Below are 20,292 nucleotides of genomic sequence, written 5' to 3' on the forward strand. Positions count from 1 at the left end.
TCAATGAAAAGGGCAATCTCACTCACAGCTGTGCAGCCTTCTCCATCTTCTCCTGAGTTCTGATGTGGCTTTTCCCTGAGCTGATTAATTTCACAAAGCCAACAGAAAATGTTCCAGTGTATTAGGGGCACTTTTTGGAATGAATCGGCAAGGGGAATCAACTTGCTGAAAGGGCCTTTTGGGTCAGTAGTGGGGACAGCATTAGGTATCTTGCCATCACCAAAAGTAGCAGTCACCTTTTGGATATCCTCTGTTTTAATTGATTTGTGGAAAATGAACTCTTAAATATTTTAGATAAATGGAAAAACAAGCATCTCTCCAGAGTTTTATTTTAAGTGCAGGCATGATAGGTTTTATTATTACTGCATATAAGCAGATAAAATGACCACTGGGTAAATGTTTCTTAAGTAAGGCATTAGCTTAAGATGGAGTCAATAAAGAACTGAAATAAGGTCCAGCAAATCTATTTAAAAGTAAGCCCAAGTGCAAAGAGGGTACGCCTCTGACTTCTTTATTTTACCATTAATACAGAAAATCAGCTATAGTTGTGTTTAGTTGTCAGACACATCTCAAATATAATTTTTATTTTATTGAAGATCTGGTCTTTTAGAATTACATATTTGACTATATACCTAATATACTTCTGTGGTTTTTCTCAGGGTTTCTTCTGAGAAATGTGTGCAGAAATTTACAGTGAATATATTTTAGTCAGGTGGTGAAGTAATTGTAGTTTAGTGCTTCATACAGGGTGTGTACCAGTACAAATCAAAGGTGGATCTAGAAGTATTTCTTTATACTTAACAGCTACCTGTGTATATATTTATATAAATGTGTGGAGTATGTGTGTATAGTGATGAGGTAATTCACTTGTTTTCCTCTGACACATGGTGAAGAGAGCTTATCAATTTTTAAATTGCTATTGGTTACTTACCAGGTTATTTTTGTATCACATTACCAGGGTCTCTTTTTATGCATCTTCTGGACTTCAAGCACTTTAAAGGTTTTCTCAGACAGTGTTAGTATGAGCTTTCATGTGACAGCTGAATCAATGTAATGGCTCTGTTGGAACCAGGAGATTGCACCCTTCCACCTGTGTAGTTTTCTTGTATATTCATTTTTGGTATTCCCGTTGCATGTTTATCTTTGGTCAGACTATTCTACTGGCTAAACCAGAGGAAACCCCACTTCCCTTTCAATACCAGTGCACAGGCAGCAAACTGGAATACTCTGAGAAATAACCAACAGGAAATTTAGGAAGTGAATGTCAGTAAACCTGCTGTTTGGAGTTTGTTTTTCTGTTCTTTTGACTTTGTCCTGCAGATTGTAAGGTGAAAAGTAAGAAGTAACAAAATCTCCAGTTTATTAAGGGGAAAAATAAAAGGTGAAATTGGACAATATTTAGCTGCAAATATTCATTGAAATGTTATCTTTAGGCTAATTCTTTGAAATAATGCAGATAAAATTTAGTGGGAGAATTGTAAATTAAATAAATATCTCTTGACCTTTCCAATCTACAATTATTTTTAATGTAGTTGTGAGAGGGACAAACTAAGCTTTTAACTTGAAGGAGAGGGAGAGAGATATTATATATGTGGGAGATGTAAGAAAACATTGACAGAAAAACAAGTTTTCAGAAGATTCTACAAAAGCTGATTGAGGAGAGTTGTGAAGTGCTGAAGTCAACAAGATGTGCAGAAACTTGTTGCAAAAATATCTGCTACTGTAAAACTGTTCTATGATATACTGGTAATAGAAGAACAAAAATTATCTTTTAAATTCTTTGTCTAAGGTGTCCACAGGCCTTGGAAGTGACATTTTGAGAGAGACTGAATAGTTTAGCATGTTGTTCCTGTTTTGAATTTGACTATATATATCTTGCACATAGAACAGATTTTAACACTTAATCTGCTATCAATAATGTCTGTTAGTGATCCCAAGGTAGAGTATATAAAAGGCTGGATAGCATGTAAAATAAAAGTATCAGCTTATTTTTAAGGAGATGTTTTCTTTGAAGTAAGAAGCTGTTATCCTTTAAAACATTAAAATTGATTTATGAGCTAAAAAAATCCCAAATAATATCCTCCTAATGCTGAAGAATGTATTTGAAAGGTCAGTATAGTATTTACTTGTGGGATTAATTCAGCAACTGCATATGAAGATGCCATGCTTGTGATACCAGCAATTCAGATTAAAGTTACAGAAAGATTAGAATTGGAACATTGTGAAACAGTTTTTCAATTGTCACTTGAAAAATAAATCTGTGTTTCAAATGGAAAAGTTTTAGTGTGTAGGTGATCATACTAGTCTTAATCTCCTTTAGGCATGGTTTTTCTGTTTCTAATGAAAATGTGAACTGTAAGTGGAAGACTCAGGTATGACATTTTTCAGTAATTGATATTTTTGATGACTACTGGTAGTTTCGGTTGGCTGCATTTGTTAACTGTTTTATGTCTTCATTTGTAAACTTCTTTTTTAGTTACTTTTGTTCTAAGCTCTTCAGTAACATGACGGTTCTTACCTTGTGATTTCCAACTTTATATGTCTTCCTTTATTGTGTGGATCCAAACTGGGCGAAAAAAGACTACTACTTCAACTATGTCCTCTTAATCAAGGGCTACTTTGGAAAGCCTTTCCATTTTCAGTAAATGTCATTTTTCCTGTCTCTAACTTAGCACTGAATAGCCTTTAGTTGCTCTTCAAGTAAGAATATGTTCTCTCGTGTAGTAAATGCTGTTGCAGAGTAGCTGTGATTTGGGAAGCAGAGTTAGTGATGTTGGTGGTTTTACTTGACATGCATCCTCTTGTTCTCCAGCCAAGTTCTAAAAGGTCCCTTCAAGCAAGGACCCACTGTCCCAGACAGGAGGGCTCTTGACTCATGCTTGTCAATTTTCAATGCTTGTATTTATTTATAAAAGAAGGATTTTGTTATGAGAAATCCAAATGCACTATGGTTTTGAAGAGATGGGTAAAACTTTCAGAAAGCCATGTCGCTTTACCAGTGGAATCTTCTTGAAGAGATTAAGTTTCCATCTGCAGCAGTTTTTCATTACGTGCTCTGGATGTTCTGAGCTTGCTGTGCGCTCACTTCATGAGCTGTGCAATGTGCCTCTGTAGGGTGATACTACATAAGTAAGAATAGTTTTAAAAATATAACTTTATAAAAATATAAAAAGTTATAAAATATATAAAAATAACTGATTAGTCTAAAGAGGTCTGTAGTGACAGGCTTGTTATGCACCCTGATTGCTTGGGATACTTTCAGTGCTCAATGACAAGACCAGTATGGCAATACAAGTCTAACATCAGGATGCTGTTGCACGGTTGTATCAGAGACTGACTCAAAACTGTCTATTGTCACTTGGCATCTCTTAAAAATGCACTGGTGTGGGCTTTGTCTCACTTACTTCTTTGAGAGGATGACTTGCTGAAGGAAGGATGTTTTTAATTTCAAAGTATTTTCTAACTTAAAACCAGGACTACATATAAAAGAATCTCAAAACTTGTATAAAATGATTGTATTTATCTAGTATGTTGTTTTCAGTTTATTAGAGTTAGTTTAAAACTGTTTCTTCTTTGTTGATTGGGGTTTCCATAAATTCCTGTTTCATGGAAGGAACCATGCAGAGCACAGTAGATTAATTTGCCCAGATATTGAGGAAGTTATAGACATTTATAGGTACATTGTATGTTTGGATAATTAACATGTTCATATCAGTTACTGGGAGAAATGACAGTATGCAAATACTCTATCAATAGATAATATGACTGACAAATAGGGAGAGCCAGTTGAATGAACAGTAGAAGCCAAAGCACGTTGTCCATTTTATGTGAACATGTTTTTACCACCTGATTTCAGCTGTTCATTTTTCAGTAATTAGGGGGGCTTGCCGTGGGGTGACACCATGGCTCTTGTTTGGTGTGCTGTGCCCGATGCAGAGCTGCCTGCCGTGGTTCAGGTGGAGTGCTGGGCTTTGCAGCTGCTGCCCTGTGTGCTGCTGCTGGCAGAGCCTGGTTTGTAGTCCACCAGCTATGGCACTTTAAGGAACTTTGTGTTGTGGACTATTTGCACAGCTTCCAGACAAACCTTGGCCTTGTAAAGTTTTAGTGTGTGGTAGGTGTTTAGTATCTAACTGTTGCATTTAGCTGCCCTTGGGTTTGTTACTACTTCTGGTTCTCCCCCTTTCTGATATTTGTATTTCTTTTCTTGCTTTTCTTTAGTGTAACAGTACGCTTGCTCGAGATAAATGTTCAGAAAAAGACACTTATGAATTCTTTTATTTGATTTGCAAAACAATGTATATTTTAACTTTTAATTACCTTTTTAAATCTTAAAAGCGTCTCTATTTTTTACTTATGCTTCAGGTTCATACAAGAATGTGTTTCACAGAGATGGGAGACCTGTGAAATTAATTGTTTCAATCCTGGTAACTAATTGTTTAAATCCTGGTAACTAAAGCACTAAAGAAAGGCACTGTAAATATTTTCTCGCTTTGGAGTAAAGATTTATGCCAGTTTAGTTCAACTGTGAAGAATGCCATGTTAATGAATTACTCAATTTATTTCTAATATTGAGTGGTGGAGCTCCATATGCTCCTGCCCTGTGTAACCAAAACATCAGGAAAGGCAGTTTCAGGAGTTGAAACCTCAAGAGAAAGTTGACTGTCCATGCTTTGCCCCTTCTTGCTTTCCTTTTCCTGACTCTCAAGTACAATTGTCCAAGTCCTTATACTATGTGTGCAGAGCTGCCACCTACATAGGATTGAAGCCATGGTGGAGTAAGCTGGTGAGCTTGTGATTGTGAGGAGGTTTTACAGAGACACCTGCAGTAGTTCCCTCTTGTCACTGTGCCATTGCCCATCCCTCTGCCTACTGTTAAGTGCCCTGGGGCAGAGGTGGCTGAGACATGTGTCTGCATGTGCAGGGCTCTGTAGTGTTTAATGTATGAGGAGGAGTGAACTGCAGTTACAATGGCTCAGGAGCAAACACTCAGCTTTGCTTATGGCAGAAGGAGGAAGGCAGGAGTTCACCTCCAGGCACAGGGCAAGCACATCCACAAGGATCTTCAGCTGCTCTCTGAGTTTAGAGGTAATCTGCATCCGAGACTATTTTCTGTCCAAGTGCTATTGTGCTCATGAGGCTTAATAGATTGCAGCTTCTGTGCTGAATTTATCCCTATAGGTAGCTTTTTTCTTTAACTTTTTCTTCTTTAAAGTTTTCCCAGATGAATCATAAGCTCTCTGGTTTTTTTCTCCCTGATGCTCTCAATAGGGATGGAATAACTGATCCTTGCATAATGTAAATATGATGTTTCCCATAAAAGTGGCACGGACATCCAGCAGCCTGGAAGGAACAACAAAAATAGAAACACAACCGATTTGTACCAGTTGTCTTGAGGCCTTGTAGGGTAACAGAGTTAAGCCTTTCCTTACTCTATCCATTTAAACGCCCAGCAACTAAGCAGGGATTTTCTGTGTAGCTCTGTAACTGTTTCCAGGTTCCGTTTAAAAGGCTGCTGAGAAGTGGGGGCTGGTTCCCCAAATCCAGTGCATTGGTATGTTTGTGCTGAAGCACAGTGAGGAGGCTGACACGGTACAGAATTGGACAGATCAGACCTTAAGGCAGTTATTTCACATTGTCTGGCATTGAACCATCCTAATTGGGCTTTATACCTGTAAGTTTTATTTGCAGTCATTGAAGATGGAAATTTAGCATCTGAGAAGGGAATCAATCACTGTGTTTTCCAGAATTTTAATTACAGGGCTGCTTGTGACAATTGAGAAACTTGGATTTGTCAGACTTATGAGATGTAGTAGCAGCTTTGGGCTTGGGTATCCCTTTACCTGTCTCATTTTGTCTTGGCAGGAGATTGGTTAAATATCATCTCAGAACAGGCTACTGTGGTTTTTGAAATGTTTCACCTTTTTATTACGGATTTGTTTCCTTGTAGTCTTACAATGTTTGCTGATCTGGAAAGCTAGATTTTCAGGAAGGACTGGATATCTGTTTACTATAAACTTATAAAATTCATGAGGCTGTTGTTAACTACCTTGAAAATTATTTTATTTTTCTGGATTTGATTATTCTTGAAGGTTGTGGGGGATTTTTCCCTTTTATTTCTTTTTTTTTTTTTTTCATTTACAGTAGACTTACTATTCAACCTAGATATTGTTAACTTACTGAAAAGTTAAATATTAACTGTATCCTCTTTGATCCTACTCAGATTGTGTTCTTTGAGGAGGCTGTGCATGTGCATCTTCAGTGTCCTTCCAGAGCTAGCTGGAAACTTCATAATTTACTTTAAATGGGAAATATTATTTGTAGTTCTGAATGCATTTTCCGTCAGTCTTTATCATCCTGAAGATGAATGTAGTAGGGCTGAAAACTGTAAAGAAACTTCTGGAAGCAAGAATAGCTGCATGTTTTTTGTAACTGAAAATAATGCCTTTAGGTTTGGTTTTTAATTGATTGTTAATACCAAAATGCTTTGTTCAAAATAATCTAAATCATTTTGCAGAGGGATAAGTAGAAAAATCATAATCTGTTATCTTGGCCATGCCATTAGAAAAAAGCAAGAGCTGCACTGGGGGTTTGAGGGAGGGGAGGTAGTGTGTTATGAATATGCTCCTAGAGAAATGAAGCTATTGTAGAACTAGGGAATAATGCTTCAAATGAAGTGGGGGAAAAGGGAAATGAAGCTAAAAATCTGTAATGCTCCCTGTGAAACACAAATTAATGACTTATAAAGTGTTATTTCTTTGCTATTTAAAAGCAAACTTTTTGAAGTTAAATATTGCTCTTTTAAGATAATAATGTCTTCAGTCATGAACCTCTCTTACCTTTTCAGCCTGTAGAGGTGAAGCAAAACAGCAATGTATGAATAATTTTTTTTGGTCTTGTGTATCAGTGTTTGCTGCAGGCCAGATCTCTGGCAGTTGCTGCAGCAGCAATATTATACATGTGGCACTTCATGTACATTGTTCAAAACAGTTGCCAGCAATGTGTCTGGGCAACTCCAAGAAAATGGCATGATGTTACTGGAATTAAAGTGAAGCTGTGCAAATAGCCTTTGCAGACACATTTCTGGTAAATGTATTGATCCTAATATGGATAATGATCCTTTCAGAAATATTTTTATTAAATACCTAATGCAAAAAATAAAGAAAAGTTCTGTTGTCTGTACTATCTGCAGTGCTAAAATTTCTGATCTCTTATATTGCTTGGGTCCTCTAGCTGTTAAAACACTCAAGGCAAATCTTGCCTGTCCTGTGACTGGGCTTACTGTACATGTATTGAAAATTCCATCTACAAGGTATGTGTGGAAGTGCTGAATGGGCTTTGCTTGTACAGGTCAAGCGTGCTGTGGATGAATGGTACCACAAATGGCCAGTCTAGTGCTTCCTGGAGCAGCTGGGCTTACAGTGCGTGAATCTTGTAATGTATCAGTCTATTTCCAGCCTGGAGTCTGCTGACTTGGGTCACTGAAGCAGCTTGAACAATTTGCTTCTGGCCATCGTCTTTACTGAGGGTTTTCCATATCAGAGCAGAAAGCATGGTGTGGACGGGGCACTGGGATGAATCATTTTAGTAGAGTACAAACAGCTTGCGTCTGCAGATTGAGCTCTTCTGCTTTACTGCACCTACAGTCCAATTCTTGTCATAGTCTTTTAAGAGCTTACTGATACCAGTGTGCTTATTCATGCATACCTCACCTTGGCTCTTGAGAAAGTCTCAAAAATAGACTTGATAGTAGTCTGCTCCCTTTAGAAGTGAAATTGATCCAGAATCAAAAGGTACACAAATACTGGGATCAGTGTATAAACTGTGTATTTATTGGAATTGTGTAATGTTCCCAGCCTATTTATAAATGTATGCACAGATCCTCAATTTAATATTTTCTCTTTTGGAGTTTTTTTCTTACATGAACCAGCTCCAAAAGAAAGCTATTTGCTTATGTTTAAATGCAAGTGCTTTATTTGCCATTTTATCTAAAATAGTAAAATATTAATCTTACGGGAGACTTCTTATAAGTAATCAAACTGATAGGTATTTTTAGTGGTCATACTTGTTGCTCTCAGGTTTAGACACAGTGTACTTGCCAGAAGACTCTTTCATTTTTTCCTCTCTCAGAATGAGGAACTGGAAAAAAAATCCATGTTGTAAATGACATTTTTCTAACACTGTTCTAGAAATACATGATGTTGATATCTTGTAACTCTGCATGATGAATTTTCTTGGGCTCTTCTCAAAGAAGTAGCCTTGTCTGTTCTTGTCCAAGATTCAGTAGCTTGTAATCCATAGTTTTTCTTTCCTACTTTTACTATTCTTGTTTTGATTAAAATTAAAAGGTTACATTTTAAACTTTGTGGTTTATACTGAAATCTTGTGTTTATTCTAATATTTGGTAGGTTGTTTCATTAACTCATTTCAAAGGAAAACCAAAACCCAGGAAGTCTGGTATGGCAGTCATTGTTATTTGTACACCTTTGGTTATAAAGCAGTTAAATTGAGGAAGAAGTATTGTTGGAAGGCTTGTGCACAGTTGTACAATAAGATAACTCTTATGATGCTGTTATATGATAGGGCTAAGACACTGACAGACCCATTACTCCACTTGTGAAATGGACTTGTGCTGATAATTGGGTTTTGCCTTTCTTGGGGGAAGGGGAGGACTGTGATAATACTTGGTCTAAGCGACTTTTAAGTCTAATAAATTAGTGATGTCCATTTAATCAAAGTTGCTATGTGTGTTCATGTATGTATGAGAGCATACATATTCATCTAGTATTAAAAGAACATATTTCTTTCCAAAAGATTTTGGTTCTTAATATTCTATATTCCTAGTCTTCAGTGCATCTACTGAAATCCTTAGAAGGAGAAGCTTATATTCTTGGTACATACAATTCTCATTTCTCAGAAATTGTTAATGGGCTAATATTTTTTTCTGTTAATAATTTAAAATTAAAATTGGTAGTATCTTGAAGAAACCCAGTCAATTGTGATCATTAGTTGATACCACAAATACATAACAGTGCTACAAAATCTCAGGTGCTGTGGTGAAAGGCTGTGTAACTTGCTTGGCCAAACACCTCAATGTCGTAAATAGATGCAAATTTTGAAAAAATATTTCCTAATAAGAATTTAATTTTGAAACGCTACTTTACAGAAATACTGACAGCGTCTCTGTTTGTTGAAAGTCTTCTTAACAGCATTCCAGAAGGTGGAACATGGAGACTAGTATTTTGTAGGGTTGTTTTAGTATATTTGCTGGAGTTTCTGGGATGATTGTTTTTAATAAGTTTTTGGCACTGATAACTTAAAGAATAAAAGCTATGAGGAGGGGGGGAGGGCAACTACAAAGAACCCAAAGTGTATTTTAAAAAGTCATTATTTTTGAGGTGCTGAGAGGGTTGGCTCATCATTTTGGAATGTACACTGTTAACAACGATTCCTTTGAAGAAATCTCTGTAGCCCAGTGTTAAAGGCAGTCAGAGACCAACCATAATTAATACAGTCTTTCAAATTAGTGGTGAAATTCATCAGCCGGTTCCAAAATCTGACCTTTGTATCATACTCATAGCAAAATACAACCTCTGTTATGTCTTATTTAGTAAGAGGATAAAGGAATGCTTGAAGTGTAACTTTGAATGTATTCATAAAAGGAGTGATGAGAAGGAATATGCATACTACATAGGCAGTACTACCTGAAACAGGCTTATGAGAGGAAGTTTGATGCAAAGTCTGTATACCCGGTTTGGGAAGTTTTGCTGTACCCAGTTTGGGAAGAAAAAAAGTACTATTTCAATATAGGTGGCAATTTAGTAACTAATTATAGAAAAATATTTTTTTGCATGGGGGAATTTTGATTATTTTTAATCTATGAAAATGGCACGATATTACTGGTCTCTCTCTTAATAAAACTGTTCATCTCCTAAATGACAGCAGCTGGTGCTTGAACCAGCCTAGTGCAGTGACAGGCTTGTCCCACTCTTTTTCCAGTGTTCTGCTGCTGTGTTAGACCTGCCACTTAGAATCACTTAGTTTTACACTGGTTTGTGTTACCTCTCAGTTAGTGATAATTCTTTTGTCTATGTGGGGTGAGGGATATAGATTAAAAAAAGCCCCAAACAAACAAAATCAAAACCACAAATAAACCCCAAACCTTAAAAGTATTTGATGTACACTGTTCTTAAATCTTTCCTACAACTTCAGATAATTCTAACTTGTCTGAGGATACAGGTATTATTTCCTCCTCATGGCTTTACTCCTGTAAACTGTACTTTGTTAGCTCAGTATGAGCAGCAGTTTTGAAACTGTGCATTTTTAAAAAAATCACCTTAAAACAGGTTTAGTTAATCAGTCTACCTTGGATCCACATGATTTTTTTGGTTCATCTGTATGGTGTGAGTCAAGTTATAATTTAAGTAGACATAGTTAAACTGTTGGTGGCAGCTACTGCTACAGTAGCATCCAATCTCAGCATCAATTCTCTCAATTTGTTACTTGACCCAGGGATAGTGTTACACGTGTAATTTGGTGGCAGTAATGGAAAGAAGCATTACTTTCTTCTTGTCATTTCTTCCTGTCAGTATGTAGAAGTCTTTCTGAAATTTTTGAATTGTCCAATAAAATTTTGATACACTTTCAGGGGAGTTTTGATCTGTGTGAAGATGACATCTCAAGCTGACAGAGACGCATCGGCTTTTAGTTGTATGTGGTAGTGTGTGGACAAGGGGAAGGAGCTGAAAACTCTTTACCCTGTGCTGAAGTGGGCAAGGGCTATTGGTAAAGTATCTTGCTTTATCCCAAAAGAATGGCATTAAAACCTTAGTGCTACCTAAGGCAGTGTTGGATTGCATCCCTACGAACCCAGAACTGTAACTTCTAAGAGACTTTCCATTGTGGTGGAAAGAGTAAACTATCAGATATACCAAAATTATGTCAAGTCCTTTAAAAGACACTAAGAAAACAACCCCAAACAAAACAAACCTCAGTTCAAGTCCTTTAAAATAAAGACGTTAAGGGGAGAAACCACCACCACCCAAACTCCAAAGCGCTAGCATAATCATAGAAGGATTTGGGTTGGAAGGGGCCATAAAGCTAGTCTAGTTGGAGCCTCCTGCAATAGCAGGGACACCTTCACTGCACCAGCTTGCTCAGAGCTTCATCCAGCCTGGCCTTGAACTCTTCTGAGGATGAGACATCCAGAACTGCCACTGGCTGTAGTTCTCTTGCAGTCATCCACCGTGGGAATACTTACAGCTTTCCTGCCCTCCACTGTGATTGTTTTTCACATTTGTGATTTACCATCCTCAGTACTGCCACCTCTCCTTTGATTTTGCTGATCTTTAAGCGTAGACGGCTTGATTGGCTTTTGGCACTGCGCAGAGCAACGCTGGGCAGTTTATTTAATTCATCACGATTTTAACAGATCGGTTGGAAGTTTAGTTAAAACTCGGCAAAGCACAAACAGCCTTTGATAGCCGCTTTCGGTTGGAGTTGCAAGGAGTCGCGTCGTTCGGCTGCCAAGGGCTGCTTAGCTCGGTCGCTGTGCCGGTGTTGCCGGGAGCATCCCCCGGGAGGAGCGTGGGTACACCCGGGGGCGGGAGCGGCCCCGGGGCGGGGCGGGGCCGGCGGGCGAGGAGGTTTCGGTCCCGGCAGGAGCCGCCCCCGGGCCCTGCGTCACGGCGGCCCCGGCTCGGCCCTCCCGCGGGTGCCGGCGGAGGCGGCGGCGCGGCCCCGCTCCGCCCTGCCCGCACCATGCTCAGCCTGCAGGACTCCCTCTTCTTCGAGATCAGCATTAAGTCTCTGCTGAAATCCTGGAGCGGCAGTAGCAGTAAGTATGCCGCTGCACTGGGAACCACAGCAGTGTAGCAGATATCTTATCCTTTTTTAATTTTTTTTCCCTTTTTTTTTTTTTGCATGCTGCCCTGTGAAATTGCCCTTTAAAAACCAGGGTATTAGTGGTCCTGTGTGCTGGTGCAACTTGGCATAGACAGTCTAAGAGCTGGCTGCTTCTTAGTTCTCGTGAAAGATTTTGTATGTATATATTTGTTTATTATTTTATTTTCTCAGACTGCAGTTGTTTCAGTCTGGTAAAGTTCTTTGCACCCTTTGCTGTCCAAGAGAGATGACAAGTAGATGCTCGTCTCTGCGGAGTTACCAGATGCTGATTGATGTCTTAGCTCTGCCAAGCTCCAAATGCTCCTTTGAAGCAAATCAGCCACCCTTGGACAGTGTGTTTTACAGGGGGGCATTATTTTTGTGCCTAAAACCTATTATTATGCCTACAAAAACTGCCCACTTTGATCTTTTAAATGGCCCGAAATGAGAGTTTCTCGGAGGATTCCTTGTCTGAATTGAAGCAGTGAAGCAAGGATGCTGCTCTTGGTTCAGACAAGCCCTGTCCTCACATCACCCCTTCACACATGCTTCAATGCAGGGTCTGGGCCCGGAGCTGCCTGGCACTGTGTGGAAGGCTTTGCTAACGTAAGCACAGCAACTTCATGACAGGATGCCAGGAGGTGATAAAGATGACGTAATTGAACGTCAGCTGAGTGTTTCCCATGTCTTAGGCTTCTTGTATATGTGAAAATGAAAAAAGTTAAGGTCTGGAGGAAACTGGTATCTCAGCTGTATGTTTCATTAATTGCTGCTTGAGATGTACTGGGAAGCACAGTTTCTATTTACCGTACACTTCATCAAAATAGCTCCATTAGGATTTTTACCCCAATACAGCAGTATATATTCACTTGTCTTGTTTGAAGGAATTAGTAGCAAGTTATTTATTATAGGGTATATTAATCAATGCTAGGAGAGTATGCAGATACTTAGTTTGTCCTAATAGCTCATTCAGACCTGATTTGCTTTTTGTGTTAACTGCTGTAATTCATGTTTTAGACTGATAACTTCTAGACTATTGTCTTACAAGTTAAAGCAAAGCATGTTTCAGAACAGGTTTTCCTTGTAGGTTTTGCTTTTTAGTTTGTTTCATTTGTGTCTTGCAGATTAACGGTATCCATTCCAAATTATACCTTGTAATTGTACTTGGTAGTTATTAACATGCTTGCTGCAATAGAGATAACCAGAAGGATTTTTCCAGTATTTTGTAGTAGAAGTTGAAAATGACTTATGAAAATGATTAAAAATCCGTAATGTTGATTCATGTATATTGTTTCCAAACTAAAGTAAATCGTAGGATACAATCAGTAACAATAAATTTAGTCTGCAACTACATATATAATTGTATAGATAAGGAGATAAATTGCAGCTTCCAGACTAGATAATTGTCAGCTGTGACAAGACAGAGTAATACTAATAAGATAGAGAGTAATAATAATAAAAAGGTTGTCTGAGAAGAGGTTATATGTGATGCTATGTTTTCTCCTTTATGCCCTCTGTTATGTAAGCCCAACGGAGTAAGATCTTCCTGACTCCTCCATCAGGAAGTGGCACTTGGATCATCTACCAACAAACCAATTTTCTGTGTGTGCTGGAGGTAGCTGGAGTTAATTTCACTTTTTCCAGGATTGTCACTCCATTTGTGAGAATGGTGGTGATTCCAGCATAGCTGCACGTCTGCTCCGTGAGCGTGCGAGAGTCGCATTCTGATGGCGCTGTGCAGACTGGCCGGGAGCAGAGCCCTCTGTGCAGCCTGTGCCGGCTCCAAGGACTGTGATTCACATGCACGCCTTAGTGAGTTGAGCTGAAGTGGGCAAGCCATTTGCTTTGTTCCTGAGAGATTTTCTATTCAAGTGATGCAGTATGTGCAGAGCAAGGAATTACACAATATGTTGAGGATGAACTTGGAGATTCAGTAAATATCCATATGCTAAGAAATTACTTCAGAAAAATTTTTCCTATGTTTTAATAAAATTTTTAGGTGCAAATGCTACTTTTTATGGTTTTTATCATAACTTAAAACTTTTCCATGCTGAAGGATGTCAGAAAAGGAGTGAGTGTTCTTGCATGCCTTTCCTGTACATAAAAGTAAGCATCTGCAGAGTGTTTGAGTGTGTAACAGAGAGGCAGCAAAGCTCCATGGGTCTGGTTAAGGGCTTGCTTAGCTGGCATAATGTTGCAGTGCTGGCTAAGGTTTTATTGTAGTTGATCTTTTCTCTTTCAGTAACAACAATGAAGTGACATTCATACGGCCTAGTTTCAGAATGCTGTTTCTGTGCCAACAATTTTAGGCATTACTTCTTTTTAAATGGAGTCAGGAATGTTCTTTTAATCCAGCAGTGAAGTGAGGATGTTCCTGCTTAAGAGCTGTTTGCTTACTGAAGTTGTGAATGTAATGGGGGCTTTATATTTGCTTGTCCTCAAGGTTGCTTGACTCCTTAGTATTTAAGGAATCCTAGTTGTGATGATGTATCTCAGTGCTCTTGGATTCTGTTGTGATGATGAATCTCAGTGCTCTTGGATTCTGTTGTTTAGCCCATTGCAGTTTCAGTATGTGGTCTGTCTAGCAGTTCTTCTGAGTTCCTAAATTGTAGGAAAAACACTAATTTTGATTGTTATTTAATGTTGCTCGGTGTAAGAAACTCTTATATTTTATCCACAAAAACCTTCATTTAAGGTTAAGGAGGTCTGGATGCCATGAGAATTGCTTTTAGTAATGCGATATGTGGGTTCAAAAGCCAAATGTGGTGCTGCTTACAGTGAAAAGCCTTAAGTAATAAATACCTTTCTGTATGATATGACACAAATTTTAATGAAAACTAGGCATGCATTTCTGGGGCTTACAGTCTGGACAGGAACAATGACTTTCCAGTAAGCACAAGTACAATCCATTATTGCTTTATTCAAAAACTTTTTTGTGTTTCCAATACATACTGTATTAGTAGTCATATCCTGTTTGGAAATAAGGAATTATTTCTGAATTTTTTTTTAATAGGATATATTGTCTTTCTAAAAGCTATCACACAGCTTTCTGTTGCTGTGCTGCAGTTGTGCTGTATCTCTCTGGTAAACAAAAGGGATTAAACAGAAGGGTACACCTTCCTGTGGGTGCTTCTCTGTCCTTGAATTCATCCCTGTCTTCTTCTGGATGAATCAGTTTTGGAGGTGCTGCATGAGATTTTTTCACACCACCTTGCTCTGCTCGATTCAGAAGTCATGCATGTGTCTCTAGAACTTTTGCTTGTTAAGAGAACAAGGCTGCACTTTGGCAATGCCCCTGCCAAAGCTACATTGAGGTCGTTGCCCTTGGCCTCTTTTTGGTAAAGGTTTGACAGTGATTTTCAAAGTTACTGAGACTTGTGAGCCTGGGAACAAAGTCCTGCCAGGAAAGCAAGGTGTATCTGTACAGCCATTGGTTTGGAAACTGTTATAAAACTGTTATAAAATCAAAGAGAAATGGAGCAGCTTTAAAAGCAGATGAATTATTGGAGCTGTGGCTGCCAGGTGCTGATGAACACATGAAAACTGAGGAGCTGCCTGGCAGATACTTTTGAATCATTCTTTCTGTGAATGAAAAAAAAAAACCAAAACACTTGGAGTTTACATTTTAAGATTTACTTATCATCCCGTTGGATTAATTTGACTGAAGATTACTTCTTCCTTTACCAACCAAAAATGAACTGTTGGCTCTGAAGAGAGGTTCTGCTCTGCTAATACAGTACTTAACAAAGTAAATGTAGTGAATTCATTTTTATCCTGTGACTTCTTGTTTGAGGACAGCAGTGAAGCTGTAATTTTAATAAGAAAGGTCATGTTAAAGTGCCATGATAGGAATGTATATGAAAGAGGACCATAGGAAGAATTCTGGGAAAACAAATGTTTTCTTGATGGTCTCATTCTTTAGGACAAGATGGGTGAGGTCGAGCATGCATGGAGGTGTGTGTGGCTTTTTATTAAAACCACAGATTTGCTGCTTCTGTGGCTATTTGCTAGTGGATTATACTTTTTTAAAGTAATAAAAGCAACACTTTTAAACATACTGGAAGCCATTATTGTATGATAAATTTTAACTTGTTTTCCCATTATCTATTAAAGAGCAAAGAAAAATGAAACTTGAGGAAAAAATTGATCTGAGATGTTACATGGTTGGTTCTCTTTCAGACTGTCCTTTGGGCTCAGAGTTATTAGTGTCACAACAGTGCTCTAGAGAATTTTCAAGCAGCTTTTATATTCCAATGGAAGAATCAGTACTATTTCACAATGTAGAGAAATTCTATTTTCATGAGATACTATTTTTGGAGCCTTCTAAAACATTAATAGTTATTTAATAAGTACAATATTAAGTAGGGTGTTAACTTCATTTCTCTAGTGTTAAGCATCCCAAACAATAATATGCTCAGTCTTTTTTGTAAGAAACTTTTTCTTTACTGTAACCTTGACTTCCAAGGATCACATCCGTGTTAGTAGTGTTGCCTTGTATGGTGAAACATGATAGGCACTTTCTAGAGAATGTAACCATTTTTCTTTATGATTATATCTTCCAAAACTGTTTTGAAAAGTGACTTTTTAAAACAAAATATGAATTCAAATGTACTGAGCTTTGGAAAAGCTATTAAATTCTGCTTTTTTGAAAAAAAGCATCTACATGTAATTTGTGTTAGTAAATGTAATTACAGGTCCCTGTACTGCTCGAGCAGCAATTTTTTTTCCTGTAGAAGGGACATATGATGACCTTTCCACAATCTTTAATTTGTCATGGGAAAAGCAAGCTTCTGTCAGTAGTTAATCACCCAATACAGTGTGAATGTATCAATATATCAAAGTATTGCGGAGGGTGACCTCCATATTTGGCTCTTTGAACTTCTGTGGCCTTTGATGATGGTCTCTTGTGCAGTACATCTTGAGGCACATAAAGAGTCATTGCATTTCCAGATACATGGTGTGTTGGCATATTCATTAACAGAGGTGCTAGTAACACTCTGTGTAGTAAAATTTGCTGTGTAAAGAGAAGATTGGGTGGGGATTTTGTTTCTGGGTACATTTGGAACAACAAGGTCTGTCACTGGATGTAGGCTTGAAGAGGATAACAAGGCTGTAGATGTAACATCCAAACCAGTCAAAGCCAAGTACCACCCTGACACTGAAGGACACCCAGCATACACGAGTGAATGATCTCGAGGGAAGGAGGCTCCTGTAACAGAATGCTCAGCATCAATTGCCTGGCAGTAAGAGGCTGCCTGCCTCTCTTGGGCATGGATGGATATCTCAGCTGGATCTTTGACTCTTGCTCTCCTGTCTTTTGCATAGAAGCCTTTTTATATTTGCTCGTTTTTCCTCTGTGTGACTGAAGATGGGGTGGGTTGGGTATTTTGGGGTTGGTCTATCTTCCATTATTGCTAAGCATTCATACCTACTTGTGTACTTTTTGCCTGCCTTACCTATTTGATGTCAGCAGTCTGTATTGTAACACCTTCCGTGTAAATTGGGCATTAAGGTGGGGATGCTCATTAGGGAAGTGCATGTATCTAGATTTTTACCAGTTGTAATTAGCTAAGGTTATATGATGTTTTGTGCTTTATTTTGGACTTCTCTGCACGTAAAGATGGAAAATGTGGAACTGTTATTTAAAACAAAATTTTTTTGAGGATTGTTTTGGGTGAAGTTCTTTGTATTAATTTTTTAATAAAATGCTTGTGTTGTAGGAAGTACATTATATGTTGAGATATACATTATTGATCTTCATCAGACATAGATATGCTAGAATGAGCTTCCCTTTGTGAAATTCTTTCTATGAAAGTGATAGACTTTCTGCTAAACCCATAACTGCATTCTGTAATGATTCAAATTGCAGAAGAGAATGCTGTTGAAAGGAGAAAGTGCACCAAATGCAAATCACTCTGTCAGCTACTGTTGCTGGAATAAACTGCCTGCTCTGCATGGACTTCAGGAAAGCTCCAGATAAACCAATTGCAACAAGCCATATCAAATACCCCATTTCTGCTGACTGGTTTTTTTTACACTTTAGCTCTGATGCTTTTCTATTTAAAGGGGAAAGGTTTAGACATTAGGGGTTTAATAGCATTTAAGAGATAACTGACACAATGACATTTATTTATTTGGAAAGGTGACTGCCAACTTTTTTTTGCTATATTACATCCTGTGTACATGTAGTTAGAAGTTTTCCACTCTACAGAAGTGAATGTTCTTCCTCATTCCTATACAAGGAGTAATGATGCCAGTCAAAGGGAGCTGTTAAATTCTGTTAGGTACAGTGCAAAATAAATTTAAAGAGGAAAAGGCCATTCTGAATCAGAAAGGACACTCGGAACCTAAAGGAAATTGGGCCATGCTACTGTAAATAAGAATTAAGTTTTTGAACTCTTAACATTCCCAGTTGCCTGTGTGAATGTCACAAACAAAGGTTTATATTAGTAGGTCTGGTGGAAACTACATTTTGTGAGATTTCAAGGGAGTTAAATGAAACATGATGTGTGTAATAGGCTACCAAGCTGCAATAACAGAAGAAAATAGAATGTTAAGGCATAGGATTGCTTTAACTGCTTTTAATATTAGAATACTAATTATTGGAAAATTAAGGTACAGAAAGAAGTAAACATTTTATCATTGAGTTTGCTTTGATAACTCTTATTAGACAAATCCAGGAGTCTCTTATAGACTGATCTAGAAGTACTTAAAATACAGTGATGGTCAAAAAGCTAGATGTGGAAAGTGTTTCAATACAGTTACAGAATTACATGGTTTATGAGTCCTTAATTAATTTTCATCAGAATTTAAACTTGATGTCCTAAGTAGGTATAGTTAGAAAAAACAAGAAAAGCATGATGTGTAGATTGTACTTAGTTCAGAACAATTTCTACTAATGAATATATATGTAAATATATTTTAAATTCTTCAAAGTAGTAGTAGAAAACAACAGGCATGGGAAACATTTTCCTCATTCTTTGCCTTTTCTCATTCTTCGTCTAACAATCAAGAAATTTAAAATCCAAAGGAGTACTTTTTATCAGACATACGTAGCCTCAGAAACAGGCTGCTAAGAGTTTAAAAAGCAGCCATTTCAATCTTCAAAAATAAAATTTTTTATTTAGAACATTAATATTTATAGGTTTCTTGCTCAAGAATTCATTTAAGTTCTAGAAGCAATTAATTTTATAAAGAGATCTTAGGAAAGCATAGGAGGTATAAATAACTCCTGTGCTTCTGCCCATCAGGCACAGCTGGCATGTGATTTGGGGATATTTTCAACTATATTTTTTGAAGTTTTCTTTGCAGACAACTGGTACAGACAAAAATAGTGGTCTAGAAAGATATACAAATGCCTTAAGCCCTTGCTAATCAATGCTAACTAATTATTGGATATTTGAAAGAATTGTTACATTTGTAGTGCTATCAAAGTGGTGTAAGTAGCTCTGGGGGTCGTTCATTTTCTTCCTTTTGCTTCTTTTATTCATCATCCCTGTTTGCTGCCTTTGTTCACACTGCTGAACTAGAACTGAAGATCTTCAAGATAGGAACAGTGATGTTTGTGAGGGTGCCAGGGTCAGTGGTCAGTAACACTCAGCAGCTCTTAGTGCAGCCCATGTTGGGCTTAGAAAATTGTGTGTCTGACATCTCAGTGGAAACCTGCCTCCTTTTTCTCTCCAACATCTTGCTTTGTGCTGGCTGTCAGCAGGACATAGCAGCTGGGCCAAAATCACCAGATTTTTACTGTTCTTTCAGCTACAAATGAGGTCTTGTCCTGAAAAAAGAGAGGCTTGCAACTGGCACTTCATTTTTATGACAGCAAAGTGAAGAAAGAAAGAAGCTAAGCCAGGGGTACTGAGGTTTGGCTGAGAAGTTCAAAGGTTTTTTTGGTAGCTGTTTGAACTCTGTGTCCAGAAACCCATGATAGACTAAGCTGGGGATATTAAGGTGGAATCATACATTGTTCTGCTTGTAAGGGTATTTTCATCTTTTAATCTCTCTCTCTTCAGAAAGTAACTGGGTAGGAAAAAAGGAAAGAGGAAGCCAAAACATTGAAATAACCTAGCATGGATGCATGGCAAAGATCTTGCAGTCTTTTTATCTTACTTTTTTTATTCTTAAATAATGATTTTAAAACCCCTGAAAGAGTACTTCAAGCTAGAATTTTTCTTCCATAGGAAAAATTAAAAGTGTATCACTAATTCTGAAAGAGCTACCTTAAGAAAATTGTGAGCAAGTTTTCTTAAGGCCCAAGTTTCACAAATATGGCAAAAGATGCCCAAAAGGAACGTGATTTCACTGTTAGAAGTTTTCCTAGTATCTATCGGTTTATTTTAATAATTTTTACTTATGTATTTATTTTTAATTTATACTTCATGTCTATCTTTTATGGCCACATTATCCCTAAAG

At 37.7% G+C, this 20,292-nt stretch overlaps 1 protein-coding gene across 11 annotated transcripts in view; it reads left to right on the forward strand.

Moving 5' to 3' along the window:
* FRYL (FRY like transcription coactivator) overlaps window positions 1-20,292 on the forward strand; it is a 158,986-nt gene that overhangs the window by 26,942 nt on the left and 111,752 nt on the right. The window contains exon 1 of one of the 11 annotated variants that reach the window (XM_039699152.1): window positions 11,699-11,833. The exons of the other annotated variants lie outside the window; for them this stretch is intronic. Coding sequence (XP_039555086.1) covers window positions 11,758-11,833 — 76 coding nt within the window. The 5' untranslated portion in view covers window positions 11,699-11,757. Of the gene's footprint in view, window positions 1-11,698; window positions 11,834-20,292 lie in introns of those variants that run through there. 11 annotated transcript variants of the gene reach the window in all.

The sequence above is a fragment of the Passer montanus genome, unplaced genomic scaffold, assembly GCF_014805655.1.
Source record: "Passer montanus isolate IOZ18808 unplaced genomic scaffold, ASM1480565v1 scaffold13, whole genome shotgun sequence".
In the NCBI taxonomy this organism is placed as follows: Eukaryota; Metazoa; Chordata; class Aves; order Passeriformes; family Passeridae; genus Passer; species Passer montanus.